This window comes from Pelecanus crispus, chromosome 3 (assembly GCF_030463565.1).
Source record: "Pelecanus crispus isolate bPelCri1 chromosome 3, bPelCri1.pri, whole genome shotgun sequence".
NCBI classification, from domain to species: domain Eukaryota; kingdom Metazoa; phylum Chordata; class Aves; order Pelecaniformes; family Pelecanidae; genus Pelecanus; species Pelecanus crispus.
Window position 1 is genome coordinate 72,819,953 of NC_134645.1, and position 16,379 is coordinate 72,836,331.

The following is a 16,379-nucleotide window of genomic DNA, read 5'->3' on the forward strand; positions in this document are numbered from 1 at the left end:
ATGAAAATGGGGGAAAATCAGGTGTTATTTAAACAACTGTGACACATTGTATCCTGCTGTAAGAAATCATTATAATTCAACAGAAGAGTAATGTTCATGCTTACATGTAGCATGAATTCAGACTCTGAAAAGAGGCTTCTGCCTGTTCTGAATTTTTAAGTCACATCATCTTTCAGCTTAATGATCCTTTAATATCAGCCTGCCACTCTGCAGAATATCTCAGAAGTTAAGTACTTACATATACATGGGCTGTAGCTGTAAATGAGATGTCTTCTGTGGACCTTGATAGCCGTAAGAGTCAAATCCACCTATGAAATCAACTGAAAGGGGGGAAAATTGCTTTCATTAGCAACACCTTTTCAGAAGTGATAGGCACTATCATTCAAGAACCACCCAGCACACAGATTACTTTTGATGGACCCCCTAATAATCTGTTAAAATTAGACCAGCTAATTGTGGAGGTGCAGAAAAAGGGTAAAAAAGATAGAAAAGGGCAAAGTCCCATTTTAAATTTTAAAATCAAATTAATTTTAAAATCACAGAAAGACAATGAGGGATTTATAACAGCCATCTGTCTATCAGAAATAGCCACACATCCCTATTTTTCAAGTAGACCACCTCACTGGAGTACAAAACAACATGCTATTCAGATATTACAAATGCTGAAACCCATTTATTTATCGGCATGAATGCATTGCTTCTGGCTGTGACTACTGTGTCTGCCTTGCTGTCATACTGTGGTTCAGTGATGTAGAGGAGAGAGCACATTGATCCGACTCTGTCCGAGAGACAGAAGTTTTTCTGATTCCCTGCTTTGACATTTAGGTTGAAATGCATGAACAGGAGGTTGGAACAATTTATCTGAGCTTCAGAGATGAGGCTTCACAGATCTAAGGAAACCAGCATTTCTCTCAAGGCGCTGGGGGTCTGCAGGAAGGTTGTAGGGTGGGAGTTATTTATTAATTCACATGACAGCCAGTTCCCAATGGTCTTCTCATATTTACTTTAAACAATTTCCAGGGCAATTCAATCTTATCTGAGCCTGAGACCCCTGTTTCTCTGCTATAACACTTTCTTCACACAGGTAAAAGAGCATCCTTTGCTTCCTTTGCACCAGGAGACCCAAGTATTGGCTTTTGGGGGTTATTTGTGGGCAGCTCTCATCCCTGAAATACTGTTTGTTACATAGCAGATGTGAATTTGACTTTACTTTGATAGAAAAGGCCCAAAGAGTTCAGGTATGGAAGTACATTTTTTGTGGGTCTGGGCACTGCTACTGACAGACTGGCTCTGTGTACATTAAGAGCAAAAAAAAAGAAAAAAAAGCTTCTTTGATATTGGATAGCTTCTTGTGGATCTAAAATGCAGTAACATTCACATAAAAATCACAAAATGTAAATTTATAACCCTTGGTTTGAGAACTTTCACAGCAGTTGGAGTCCTTAAAACTCTCATTTATGAGGTTATTTTATGCTAAGGTGCGCCTCAATGTGTGCCACACTTATCAATACAGTCACACACATTCCAGACATGTTACAAAATCAAATTCTTGTACCCCTCTGTCCACCATTTACTTTGCAAGAAAATTGCCACCAAAACACTAGACTGGACTGGTACAGAATGTCTCCATTGCAACCACAGACATGTTGAACCTGTCATCCACCTTCTTCCCTGGCAAGAAATGGCCCCTGATTCTGTGCTCTGTGGTAACATTACGTATAGTCCTATCCCAGAATGATGTTTTACTAAATTAATCCCTGACATCTCTAATGAAGGAAGTTCTATAATCTTTTTGTGTTGCCTTTCCCTGTGCCTAACTTCCTAATGTCTAATTTAAATGTAATTTCCTGCAAATTAACTACTTTTCTACATTTTGGCCATTTCTCCCTATGGATATGAAGACAAATGAGACTTTTTTTTTTTCTTTATAACTACTTTTAAACATTTTCAAAAAGTATTTTCATGCTATCCATCTTTTCCAGATTTAAGCATACCTAGTTCTTTCAAATTTTTGTCCTGGCCCATGTTTTCCAAGCCTCTCGATTCCCAAGCCTGAAGATCCTTTTTCAGTCTGCTTATGTTTTTCTAACAGTGTGGTGCACAGATCAGGACTAACTGGAACAACTGCCATGTAGATCTTCTGTACATTACCTGGAATAACATGGTGGGGTTTTTGTTGTTTGGTTTTTTTGCCCCTTCTTTTTTCAACAGTATCATACAAACACTTAATAACTAGATCTTTATTTTTATGTTTTGACACTAACTGTAGTCTAGCCCAGTAGTCCATATTTTATCTGACGACACCTGATTGATTCTTCCCCACAGGAGTTCTTTTGCACTTGTCTGTATTGAATTTCATCTTCTTGATTTCAAGCCACTTCTCAAGATCATTTTGACTTCTAATCCTATCTCCACAAGTGCTCGTACCCCTCCCAGGCTGGTTTCATCCGAAATTTTTACAAATGTTCTCTCCTCTATCATCCTTGCTGTTAGCAAAAATAATGAAGAGAATGATTTCTCTAGCTGAGGTCCCAGTGGGATCCCATCTGAAATGTCATCCCAGCTGATTGATAACTAAATTTCAAATAGAGTTTTAAACGATTCTGCACAAAACCTATGATGACTGCATCTGGCCAGTGTTTCCCTGGCCTGCTTACAAACCTTTCATAGGGTCAAAATTTTGCTAAAATCAAGACACATGCCATTTGTTGCTTCCTACTTACTCACTGTCTGTAACCATCAGAATAACTTTATTACAGTGTGATCTTTGGAAGTGTACTAAGTTTATAGGCAGAGAATGAAGAATAAGAATAGGAATATTGTTGAGTGAAGTGCTAGGCTGGGAGGAAATAGAACACCTCTTATTCAGATAAAAAGATTGCAGCAAAAAGAACAGTCATGTCTTTGCTGTAGTTATGGTTTGTCCTTTTGCTGAGGTTTCCTTTTTTTCTCACTCTTGACCTCTGACAACACAAGTCAGAAAATACCTGTGTTGGACTGAGCGTCTCACTGGTGTCAATACATGTCACTTTACTGTTGTTATGGATTTGTCCGGCTTTGCATTTCTTGGGTACTTCCCAAGACCCTTCAAGCAACCAATAAACCATTATTAGAAGGCTGCAGGCATGGATACTCAGTTTTGCAGTCACGAGGCAAAAGGTCTTAAGGGAGATTTTAGGGTTGTTTTCAGAAAGCTAAACCAACATGTTAAGAAACAGATTTCTTTGAGTAAAATGAGTTTGCATGGGCATGAGAGAAAGATGCATGATGAATATCTCTGCATGTATTGTGTCTTTGCCCTGTTGCACAGATTAAACATAGAGTGTTAACAAGCCAGATTGTCAAGTGACAAACAAGGCAAGCTTGCAGAGACATTTCTGCGTTCAACTGGCAGGAAATTCCTACATGTGTAACCAAATGACAGTATGGCAGAGGATATTACTGCGACCTTGTTGTAGACATACAATGGCTTCTTACACACACCAATAAACTTTGCAGGGTAGGTAAATGTATGTAGTAGAAAGTGAACTCCAATACAAAATGATTTCAGTAATTTCTTTGTAGCAAGTTTTCTTGATGGTGGCAGCTTCTCATCACTGCAAAGCCTGCGGCGTCCAGACTGTGCTAAAAGCTCCCTGTGGACTCTGAGCTAGTTTCTTAAAGCACGCAAAATGCTGCCCTTTCTGCAGGCATTTTTTCCTGGCTGTGCCTGAAAGGTCACTAAAAGTGTCGTACAACTGATACATTCCTGGCAGCAGTAACATGAGATGAATAAAAGAAGGCTCATTAGCTGAATCGCTACAGAGGCTTCCTTCCTTAACCTCATCCATCAAACACTTTTTTGACTATTCTATTTTACATTCATCTTACATGCCACTGTTATCAGAAGTGGTTCTTTTGTCATGTTTTGCTTCAGTAAAAGCACACGTGCATATACAAACACAGAATCCCATTCCTTTGAAATATTGGGTGCCGAGATGCTTATTTTCCTAGCTGGACTTGAATAGGATAATAACAGTACTATTTATTTGTAAAATGTGTTACAAGAAATTCAGCCAGAGTGTTTTCTTCCTTTGCTGGTGTTAAGAGGCTTGTCAGGCGTATGACTGTGGTTACAACTGTAACACAAACAGGACATATGGCTCAAAATAAGGACATATTTTCTAAATACCCACAGGGATGTGAAGTTTCAGCCTTTGCTCACAGTCACAGTTCCCACTGCCTTTGTTGTGTATCAGGACAGGATGAGAGGCATAAATGGGTTTCTTATTTTTCATTTCTGGAAGTTTGTGGTGTATAGAGGGATCATTAAACTGGGATGCACAAAAAGGACCCCATTAGCATGGATATGCATATGGGAGAAGGGACATTCTAGAAAACTAGCAACGAGAAACAATGAAACTGGTGAAATCAGCAGATGGACAAAGAGAAAGGAAACTGTGTGGAATAAAAGCAATAACATCTTCCTGTAGAAAGCAAAAGGAGAGATATTGAATAGAAACCAGAAGACTAGACACTATTCTCCTTATAGAAATTTTCCTCTCTAAGTACAGAAGCATAAAGATTCACGTCCACAGCTAATGTATGTATTTATAGCTTCAGTGATTTCATTGAAGCAATGATAATTTACATTAGCTTAGGATCTGACCCAAAGAGTCATTTAGGGCCTATGTGTATAAAAACGTGACTGACACTATGGCTTTCCTTGCATTTTAGTAGGCATGCAAAAATCAATGCAGACTAGATATGAAAGGATATAGAGTTTAGGAATGGGGAGGGAGATGAGTGGCTTTATCTGCAAAGAAAAAGAAAGAGAAAGGTTTGGAAACAGCCATGTACTTGGCCAACCTGTGACCTGCAGTATGGATGACTTCTGGACTGCTTTCAAACCCTCTCCTTTGTTTCTTTGCTACTATTGTTTGTTCTGCTGATTATTTCACCCCTACCCTTTATGCATGAGGCCCTGCCTCTCACAGTGGTGAATGTACTGCCAGCACTCAACCCTGCCTTCACCACAGCATCCGCATCCTGCCTGTGGCTCCTTCTTTAAAAGCAAAAATGTCTTTGGAAGTAATTTTGTAATGAGGGTGACTTCTGTCACTGGTTCCTCCTCTCCTCCTCCACTTTGTCAATCTCCCTGATGAAGCAGCTTTGCTTGTCCAGATTTAGTAATTTCATCCCAGACACCCCCATCACCTCCTCATCTGCTTCCTTCCCCCCATCTCCACTTGTTTCTGTCCATACCATCTCTCCCATTTCTTGTATGAGCAAACTGATAAAGTACTCCTCCTTTCTTCAGTTTTCCATTCTTTTTCACTCCTCCTTTTACAGTTAATTTCCCCTTCTCTCTTATTACAGTCACAGGAATTTTGTCCTGTAAAACTTCTACTTGTCCTGGTGACAGAGTTTTCTCTTGATCTCTTTTTTTGCATTTCCCTGCCAATACAAATACATATAAATTCCTTTCATAAAAAATCCCAACCCCACCCTTATGCCTGCTTGTTCCATTCTCTCTCTATCTCCTCTGATGGTTTCAAACTCTTTCTGGAGCTACTTTCCTCCATTTTTTTAGGACGAGAGGAAATGGCCTCAAGCTGCATCAGGGGAGGTTTAGATTGGATATTAGGAAAAATTTCTTCATGGAAAGGGTGGTCAAGCATTGGAACAGGCTGCCCAGAGAGGCGGTGGAGTCACCATCCCTGGAGGCATTCAAAAAATGTGTAGATGTGGCACTCCGGGACATGGTTTAGTGGGCATGGTGGTGTTAGGTTGATGGTTGGACTGATGGTCCTAGAGATCCTCTCCAACCTTAATGATCCCTAGTTTTTACTTTCATTAAAAATAATCCATCCATCAGTCCAGGAAACATGAAATTGCTCTCTACCCTTAATTGGTTTAGTGGTGGACTTGGTAGTGTTAGGTTAATGGTTGGACTGGACGATCTTAAAGGTCTTTTCCAACCTAAATGATTCTATGATTCTATGAAGATTTTCTCCCATCTTGTGTTCTGTCCCTTGTATGCAGCTGGAACCACAGTCAGATCACCTCTTCCTATTCAAATTTGGGTACTGGTAACCCAGCGCACACAGTCCTCTCTGTGGTCATCCAGCCACCTTTCACACAGCCTCTCCTCTCTTCTTCCTGCAACCTTTGCCTCTCTGGCTTCTGCTCTCTCCTCTGCAGGTTCTCACCTTCCTCCTCTTGTCATTTATCTCCCTTCTTGAAGGTTTTCCCTCCAGCACTCTGCTGGAGCCCCATGAGCAGTAACCTCTGCCTTTCATTTTTCTCCATCTCCTGTAAACTGGGTAGTCGCACTTGCAAACGCAAGTTCTGCTGTTGTTGGCTCCCTGAGGTGTCACGGAGTACCTGGCTTGTGCTCACTCTGCTCCTTCTATACAAACTGAAATCTCAGCTTCTCTCTGTGATATTTACCCATGGATAATTAAACATCAATTCCAGTTCAGCATGGCTAAAACCAGAACTCTTAGTTGCTCCTCCGTAACCTTCTCTGCTACCTCTCATAGTGAGCGATGGCACTTGTATCCTCCAGTCTGCCTGTCACTTGAGGATATAAGTTAGATGTCAACTTTGGTTTGGGCTGTGCACAATTTAATTTCCAAAGATTATTTTTGCATATTGAAGAGGAAGACTTTTCTATCTGTTGACACAGCTATAACATTTACCCAGGGCTCTAAGTGTCAAACACCACAATTGTTCCTTTTTTTTGAACTCACCAAATGTGAAGTCAAGGAGATGAAAGCTGCAGGAGTCATCTCTTTAGCTAGGTTACTCCTCTCTGCATCCTGCTACTGATTTAATCTTCCATATTTCATCAAGTAGAAGCTAAATCTTACATTTAAAGCTTTTTGTGGAGACTCCACATTAATCTCTTCTTCCGTTTCTGAAAACTAAATTCTGCTCCCATGCTGCCAGCTTGATGTCCATACCTGTAAGATTTCCAAACATTTTCTCTCCTTGTGAGAACTATTTCAAAAACACTTTTCTCATTATTTTCCCTAAAACTCTTCTTTGCTCTGTTGGCAATAATTAGGTTGCCAATCCACTTATATTCCTGTCTACCACAGTGAATAATATTTGCTCAGTTTCTTTGTGCTCACTTTCCACCTGTACCTACCAGTTGCCTGTTGTCTAGTATGTAGATCGCAAGCTCCAAGAAACAGGGTTGGCATTCATATTTGCAGAGTGCTTGGCATCATAACAGTCTTTAAATATATTCATGAATCTAAAGCACTAAAATAATATTAAAAATTTACAATTACCCATCATAAAGATGGTACCAGTTAAAAAGTGCTAATGACCAGGGAAGCATATGTGCATGTGCACAGGAATGTTTCTTGCACGTGCATGTCATGACTGAAGATATTCCCCACATGGTATAGCAGAGAGACAACACGTGGTGTACATGTACTACACCTGACATGTGAGGTCTTAAACTTATGTACACTGGCTCCGGAGGCCAAAGACTTGGCCCCCTGGACTCAGGCCTTGGAGGTGCAGTGATTAAGCTTGACTGCCAAAGCAAGGCACTCTACTGCACGAGTAGCTGGGAGAGAGGAGAGACGGAAAACAAACTGCAGCTAAATAATATCACTGGAGGCACTGTTGGTGCAGAAGTGAGAATGTGAGACAAGAGAGAGCTGTGTACAAATGCTGGTAGCTAAAAACTGGCCAAACTCAGAAAAAATGGAGGGGACTAAAATTAGGCTTGGTTTTAATAACTTTGGAAATGACATACGGGAAAAAATATAAAAGAACATATGGGGACACCCTTGCTCCTGCAGCTTTGCCAGTATCCTGCTACCCTCCTGGCTGTTTGGTGAAGACACTTCCAAACACTTTAGTGCTGCTGCCTTTTTATGCTGTGATCATGGCCTGGTGGCTGTTCCACAATATAGCACACAGGAGGAGGTTTGCTTGAATACAACCTCAATAAAGTTTGTTTACAATGATAATCAAACGTTATTGGTCTTTGTGCTGAGTGCACAGTGATTTAGACTTGCAAAATGGGATAGAGCCAAGCCCCAGCGAAGCAGGGGGAAGGAGGGCATCTGCCAATATGTGAAGCTGTGCCCTTCCTGCCGACACAGGAGGGTTCAGAAGCGTAAGAATTTGGACACTCGGTCCAGCTCTTGCGGTGCAATGAACTGCATTTCTGCCAAAGAGCTGGTAACTGCCTGTGAGTGCTCCTAGCTCACCCATTTGCAAGGTGAAACTAAACCCACAGATTTTTAAACTGTAACCTCATGGAATTTCTGAGCCCTACGACGTCCACAGAAACAGCAAAGGGAAACCCCTACACAAATTTTGGTGGAGTGTCTCAGCTCAGATTCTGCCCCACTGCCACTATTTCCATGTTGTTTGTTTTTATACCAGTCAAAATTATTCTGTAATTTTTTTGCTTCACAGGGCTTTTCCTCTAAATTCTTCTTCTCTTATCATGGTTCTTGTTGGATAAAGGCTTGCATCATCTTCTGTCTCTGTTGCTGCTGATCTCCCGGCTAATTCTTTGATCAGCCCTTCTGAGATAAGATGTAGGACTGGGGAGGTACACAGGTTTGTGAAATCTGATAAGCACTGCCTGGTGTCACCACCCTTACAGAGGTACTGACAGGGATCACAGCCTGATGCTCCCTATAATTAGGACCAAACAGGGATGTAGATATTGCACTCAAGGTGAGCCCAGCTCATGGTTGTGCCCAGCAGAAAACAGCAGGATGAATGACGCTGAGGGTCCAGAAATTAGAGACGCTAAAATGCATCTCACACTCCCAGGTGGAGAAAGGGTCTGGTCAGTGGCAGAGTCTCAAGGCAGGAGGTGAGGAAGACTATGTTCCGGATCAATACCTCAGCAAGGCAGTGCTGGCCAGCAGCAGGAACTGTGTCAGGGAGGTGGGGACCAGGGTCCTGGCTGAGCAGAAAGGGTCCAGGATGAAAGTGGCCAGGAGTAACCAAGCAGGGGCTGGGAGGCATGAGTGAGGCTTCGGCAGCTGAAGGCAGAAACAGGGACCAGGGATAGGGCAGGCAAGAACAGGAACCAGAGGCCAGGAGGAAGCGACTGGAGCAGAGCTGCAGCAGTGAGAAACACTGGACTGAAATGGTCAGCGCTGCCTTTTATATCTGATAAATGCAGCAAGCCACCTGTCAAGCTTATAGACCTGGAAATAAGGTTGCAGTCAGGTAGGCTGCTGCTTGACCCCTGCAAGGCTTTGCAAAGCTTGTCCAAGGTTGCAATGGGGTTTGTCTAACATTCAATAAAGAGTCTGTAAAACACCTCCACTCAGCTATGAGAACATTAATAGTCTGAAGAATATATTATTTGTCTAAACTGGACAGACCTGGACACTGCTGGATAATAGCCATTTGCTTTCAATTTTTCATGCTTGAGTACTGAGCAAAAAAATATAGCCCTGAAGTAGTTTTTGACTGACAAATCATTCTAAGAATTAAAGAAAATGTGGGGTAGACTGAATTATCATAGAAGTTATCAAATGAATCATTAGGAAAAATTGTTCTTAGCCAGATCATTGCTAGGGGCAAGCAATAAAGAGAGGAAAAAAGAAAAAAAGGAGGAAAAAGAAAATGCCTGGGGCAGTGGCCTCCAAGTGTGACCACCACACTAATAAATTAGAATAAGAGTCATTAGTAGGTGCAACAAAGTGGAGAATTAAGGCCCAAATCTATGAAAGTTAACAGTCCAATGCTAATGAAGACCTATCTAGATATTTTAAAGGGAAAGTAATAAGGAAAACTTTAACAGAAGGCATGCTGATAAAAATAATTTAGTACAAAGCTATGTCCCAGGCATGTGGGAAACTGTGAGGAGCTCACGCTGACTGTCTCAGTGGGGAAGACACTAAGAGGCTGTGGGCAGGTGTCCTTTTCAGGGCCACTGGAAATGGTTAATGAGTCTAGTCCACCCGCAGCAGCTCATCACTGCTCCTCTCCGAGATGTTGCTGTCCTTCAGTCCAGACTGAGCTTGGCTGGCTCGGACTTGCTCTGTTACACCCGCTCATTTTGGCTGAACCCCTGAGGAGGCAGCCAGCTGCCCTCAGAGTCTGTGAAACAGGCATGGGGAAGGGGGCCGGCAGCCCAGCATGTCCACCTGCGGGCTGCTTGTCTGCCTGCGTTCAACGGGGTCTGAGCTGCCCTCCCTCCACAGGGTGAAGGAGGAGACTCCCCCGGGGAAAAGGAGGGCCTGCCTTCAAAGACAGCCCTCCACATTCAGTGCAAAGTAGCAATAAATTACTCATATCAAAATGAAGTCTTTCACCGGCATCAAAACAAAACATGACAGTCTGCCTGAAACCATTTTCCATGCAATTTTCAGCTTGTGGAGGGTCTCAGATTTTGCTTATTTTTCCTGATTTTGAGTATAAGTTTTGTTTACTTTTAAATATCAAAACATTTCCATGGCCAGGAAGACCACGTCCTGTTCAGCTGTGGCAATAACCTGAGCATCTCTTCAAATCATCTGTGGCTTTTGTCAGAACTGTCACTAGTTACTACCTCATTTCTCTTACTGGTTTGGCACAGCCGTGTGGGACATTGTTTCATGATCTGGACTTCTTTTTGTTCCTCTCCTGAATCCATTAATTCATGACAAGACAAGTAATATTTTCAAAATGTTTTGGTATGAAATGTATCTTTCTTCATAAAAGATATGTTAATTCTTCATTCTCTTTTCATATGTGTGGATCTTTTCCAATACTTCTGCAACTTGTCTTTCTTGAAAAGATAAAACATGGGTGGTGAATAGTTAAAAAAAATTATGCAAGGTAAGTGTATTCCCCTGGCTGTTACAATGCATTGATTTTATTAAGCAGTACCCCATTGTGTTGAGCTGCTGGAATGGAAATGTTATTCCTTCAATCTCTACTTTATGTTATTTAGACATTTTTTAAACTTGAGGTTGACAATCACCACAGGAGGTGGTGACGGATGCAAGGGGAGTGGCAGGGAAGACAGTGAGGGAGAAGAGAAATTATCATAGATGGAGCCAGCAATACCACCATTTTCCCCCGTGTGATTTTATTTACATACCACCTCATACCACAGCCCTGTCTCCTAGGGATTCCTTGAACATCAACTTCATTAGTTATGAAGGCAGCAATCCATAACCAATTTTCTTTTCATGTCAAGCTTGTTCATGTATAAACCCAGCCCTTTTGTTGGAAACATTTGCAATTAATCCCACAAACAAAGAAAATGCAAATCGTACAGTCTACCCCAAGCAACCCTTCTGACTCAAGGCCCTGACCACTCTCTATTATACACCAAAATGAATCGAAAATCCCACTTTGAGTCTAACCTAATTTTCTAGTGATAATAGGCATGGATTCCCAGAAGCATTCTATGCATCTAGATAGTAACATCCTAATTTTCTTTCCTGGTAAATGTTTTAAATAAGATTTTAGCACCAAAGGAAATTAACCTTTAAATTAATTGTAATTATAAAATGCCATCACTGATTTTGTCTTCAGACTAATTACTTGCTATTATTTAAACAAACTGCACCTCCTCTGAGCTTTAAGTTTGTTTCTCTCTCTGCAGTACAGTGCCAAATGATCACAGACCAGGCTGTGTAACGTCTGCCAAGCTCTATGACACCTTGGACCGCTCAGGTCTATTTGCATCTCAAACACAGCCGGTTTCAGTTGTCATATCTTCCCGCCATAGGCTTTCCCTTCTGCGCTTCAGCCTCACACTGTGCAGCTCAGATATTTTCAGCCTGTGCTTTCTAACCAGTGAGTGTGCCTTGTGGGATGCGGAGTGCCTGTGCTCTGCACCGGTGAGAATGAGATGCTTAACACCAGCCTTCTGCTCTGTGAAAGGTCCCCTCCTAGACAGGACATGACTGGAAATAATGTCACGGGAACCAGCTATTGATACGTGCAAAAGGTTGATGCTGTACAGGCATCTCAGGGAATTTCCTAAACGTTCCTGGTGGCACTGCGGCTCTCCAAAACAGCTCTCTTTAGGATGACAAGCATGCGGCAGTACCATGGGATTTCAAAGGCTTCTCTCCCTCCACACTTCCGTCAGCATCCTGACAGCTGAAGGCATCCCATTTCCCTCCCTTTGGTTTACTTAGTTCACGTAGCAGTCACCACACTAAATGAAACAAGTAAATGAAAAAAGCTGCTAATTTAGCCACAGGCTGTAAATTGGAGAGTGCAGCTGAGCAAAACCAAGCTTCGGCTTCAGCTTTTGTAGCCTGTTCATTGAATTTTCATTCATGAATGACCTGTTCAACAGTTGGAGAAAAATTATGCTTTAAATATTGGCTTGCATTTGTTCCTATGGTTATTTGCTCCCATGTTCCCTCTGCAGACTGCCTAGGCTTGCCTTAGCCTTAACCAAACAAGTCAGACCAGTGATTCACCCTCTTGTGAGAGGTGTCTACCACAGATAGAGCAAATTGCTCTTCAGAGTTACATCCCTGCCTCCATTGACTCTGTTGGAAATCTTGATTGTTACTTTAAACTGCAGGCGTGCTTACATGCAGCTGTAGGTATGTGAGATGAATGCCATCCTTGACTTTTTGTGGCATCATTGAGGGGCCCAAAAATGCAAATGTGTTTCTCCTCGTGATGCTATTATTCCTTTACGACAGATTCCGCTTCTATTATTTCAATGATGTAAAGGGTTTGAAGATGCAGAAACCCTCTCCCACCTACCAAAAAATGATCACAAGTTCTGTAATATTCCCACATAGGCTGAGGGAGGCAGTTGATGATGGTCTATAAAACCTGTGGCAGCACAGAAAAGGTGAAGATGGAATGACCACTGTTTTCCAGAGAAAGGCACAGGACACATTACACAAATGGTGGGTGCAAAACTAATGAAATGTATAGCTGAGGTGCTGGAACTCCTTCTCTCGGGAGGCTGTGTTTGACAAAAATGTTCTTAGTTCAAACGTAGCAGTACACTTTCAGGAAGAAAAGATCATTGTGGGCAACAAAACATGACGAGACCACATCTGGCTAAGGAAGTCCCTGAACTGCAAATTACGGTCAGGATTTTTGAGGAACCACAAACTTGCTATGTTCTTGTACGCCTGTATGGCAAATAGATATGGAAGTAAGCATCAGATGTTCTTTATTGCTGGATATCGCATAGTGGACTGGATAGACCTGGTACCTCCTCTCTTGTGTTGTGTTACACAAGTGCAACAGACAGCGCCGCATTGCTAGGGCTGTAGCTTACACTGCAGCTGTGGTGTCACCATTTAGCTGGAGGGGAAGAGATCTGCCAGGCTGCCCGGGACAACAACTTCCAGAGGTGCATTCAAGCCCAGCCTTGATGCAGAAGGATGGTTGCAGTCATCTTCAGCCATCTCCCTCAGCCTTACTTTCTGTTTCCTTCCTATCTTTCTCCTGTCCCGGTAGTCTCAGAACTTACAGCCATATTCACCAGAAAATGGGAGGGGAAATAAAGAAGCAGAATTAATAGCTGAATGTTTGCTACTGGTTTCTCTTTGTCTTTATTTTAGAGATTTTTAAGCAGGGATGGAAGCTGAGGTATTATTTCTCTCTAATGTCTTGCTAAGCAGATTGTGAAAAGCATTTGGCACAGAAATAAAGTGATACCTGAGCATATTCTGCACTTCAGTAATACCTTTCATCCCAGAAGCTCAAAGTTATGAAGCAACACGCCTGTGAGTTTGTCCCTGTCATTATTTCCCATTTTAAATATGGGAAACAAAAGTATAGAGGGGTTAAATAACATTCCCAGAGGCAGAAGGCAGCCTGTAACAAAGCTAAAAATAAAAGGCTTTTCTACCTATCCCATATGTTTGTCAAAATTTCACATCTCTCACAACTAATGAATTTAATATTGTCTTTTAAAAGAAAATCTTTGTCATCACCTTTGTACTTCCCAGGTCAGGCCTAGGATCCCAGAGAGGATTGTTGTTTGGCACTGAGTTTATTGGCACATCATTGCTATGCTGTGCTCACCAGTAGATATCCCTTATCTGGGGTATTGTCTTCCTGAGAATTTTCAGTAATTCAAATAGAATCTTGAATTCAAGCTTTTATGGGGTGTGTGAAATCATTTTAAAGGGCTATCTAGAGCTTTACTTCTGTGCCAGACATCCCCAAAAGCTGGTCTCAAGGGAATATGCAGCAAAAATCTATTTAACCCAGCTGCAATTTCTTTTGCTTTGCAGTTTACCTGGAAACAGTGCCAAGAGAAAAGAAGATAGTGTATGTGCAAGTTGGATCCCTGCTAGTGTGAGATAGTGCAAAGGTTGTACCTCACGGTACTCAGGGAACAGTCAGACAGGCCATATTTATTCTCTGATTGCCTTGCCATTGTGTATGGTGGGTAAAGGCTGTTTCTTCTCCCTGTCTGGGTCTGCAAGGGAGCCTCCTGGATTTGGATTTCACCGTGGGATGCAGACTGAATTGGTGATTTTTTTCTAGGCTGGGGTTCCTTCCCAGCCAAAGCTGTCCCTCTAATAACAAGCCAGTCCCCTTTCCCTCAACAGAACCTGCAAGGCGAGTGCTGAATTCCCACTTCAGTAACCCAGGTTTCTTTTTTAATTGCTTACAGACAAAAAGACCCCGGAGAATGCTGCTTTATTGCTTACATTGCAGGGTTTTCCACAAAATATCTGTATATTTAATAACATTTTCAAAAATACATTGAATTTTCTTTTAGTAAGGCAGTAACAGCTTATAGCAGGGAGCCAAATTGCTACTGAGGAAATGCACATTAAACAAACATTTCAATGTTATTAAAAATAATGTGCAGCCTTTGAAAAATGCAGGCCTAATACGATTTTGGAAAACAAATGAGGAGCTCCAATAAGTTTACAGCCGCTGAATGCCTCCAAGTAATGATCATTGCTGACATTTTCATGCTTTATTTTTAATTGCTGCAGCTAATAATTCTAATGAGGTAAGAATGACAATGGCTTAGGCATACCCATGGCAATAGCGAAGAGGAGAGCGTTGAGTTGGCAGCAGCCCTGCTGGGCACCTGTCCTGCCTCATTTTTCCCGGATGAAGACCCGAGGCGCTCCAAGCCTCAGAGTTCCTCCTCCCTACACAGCCACAGGAAACACGATCCAGAAGGGACCTTTGGGAGTGACAAACCACCAACAAAAGAAGTAGCTGGGGAAAAGCCATCCTTGTCTGACCCTTGGTGATGGGTGCTGCTGCAATTCAGCTCCGGTGCACCCAACATTAGAGCACTGCTTGGGACTCTACCAGGAGGGAAGGCAGCTTCCTCTTTAATCCTTGATGCAGAATTAACCCAAAGCAGATTGTTGTCATGAAAGGTAGTGCAGACTTGTGCTTTGATTTAGGGGGCCTGCTGCTGAATTTATTTGGTGTGTGAGTAATTAAAACCTCTAGACTTGCTGATTCAGCCCTAGTTATGACCTTGATTTGATCACTGTATTGTTCTGTTCCTAATCCTTTAGTGAGGTTAGAGCAGGTTAATCTTAGTGAAATGTTTGCTTAATTCTACCCTTGCTCATTTGTTCTCTTAATAAAATCTGCATAAAGAATGGAGCAATAGTAATTCTTTCAGCTTGTTCTAATTACTCTGAGAGCAAAGCTAATTCAGCTGAAGCAGCTTAAGAGCAACTTGATTGTGTTTCTACAGTTGAGGCTCTGTGCCAACAGAAGATGAGGCACCTTCTCTGCTCTGGAGCAGTGTTGATATGTTCCTCTGGTTAAAATCCGGAACATGCCCCTGCCTGGCTCGGATGTTGCATGACTTCTTCTGTAGTCTCATGCCTTGCTGCCTGCTCCTGCCAGGCTCAGTGTTTCTGCCTCTTTCTCTCGTCTTCTGGACTGCTGTTGCTCCCATGGCAGGGGTGAGAAACTGAAAAAGTGGAAGAAGAGACTATGGGAAGAGAAACACGGCTAGGGGATCTGAAGTGACCTCAGACCAAAGACTCACATATTCAGGAAGCTCCAGCAATGGCTCTGGGACATATTCCACTTTTCCTGAAAACTTTTATCTTTTGCACTCTGTTGGTCTGCATTAGATGACCCCATCTGTGAAAGTACTGAGGAAGTCATGCTTAGGCATCTTCCTCTGGAATATAAATAGTAAATAAGATGGCATCCATAAGGGATACATTACTTCCCAGAGGAGCATGATATATGGATGTCCAAAAGGGAGGGAAAAGGCGAGAAAACATATCTAAATGGAAACAAAAGAATCTAAAATTAAATCTGGGCAGGGGGTATCTGTACAAACTGCAGCCCCTGGCTGTCACAGCGAGCGCTCGACACACATCCCAGTAGATGTCTGAGTGAAGAGAGAACTAAAATCATTCTTACTCTCTGCTACATGCAGCCTCTCAGTAGAAACTAAAGCTGCTTTAATTTTATGATAC

At 42.1% G+C, this 16,379-nt stretch overlaps 1 protein-coding gene across 1 annotated transcript in view; it reads right to left on the reverse strand.

Annotated features, from left to right (window-relative positions):
• Positions 1-234: 234 nt before the first annotated feature.
• The window catches only part of NKAIN2 (sodium/potassium transporting ATPase interacting 2), a 548,435-nt gene continuing 532,290 nt past the window's right edge, over positions 235-16,379 (reverse strand). Inside the window, exon 6 of the mRNA XM_075707629.1 lies at positions 235-320. Coding sequence (XP_075563744.1) covers positions 235-320 — 86 coding nt within the window. The remainder of the gene's footprint in view (positions 321-16,379) is intronic.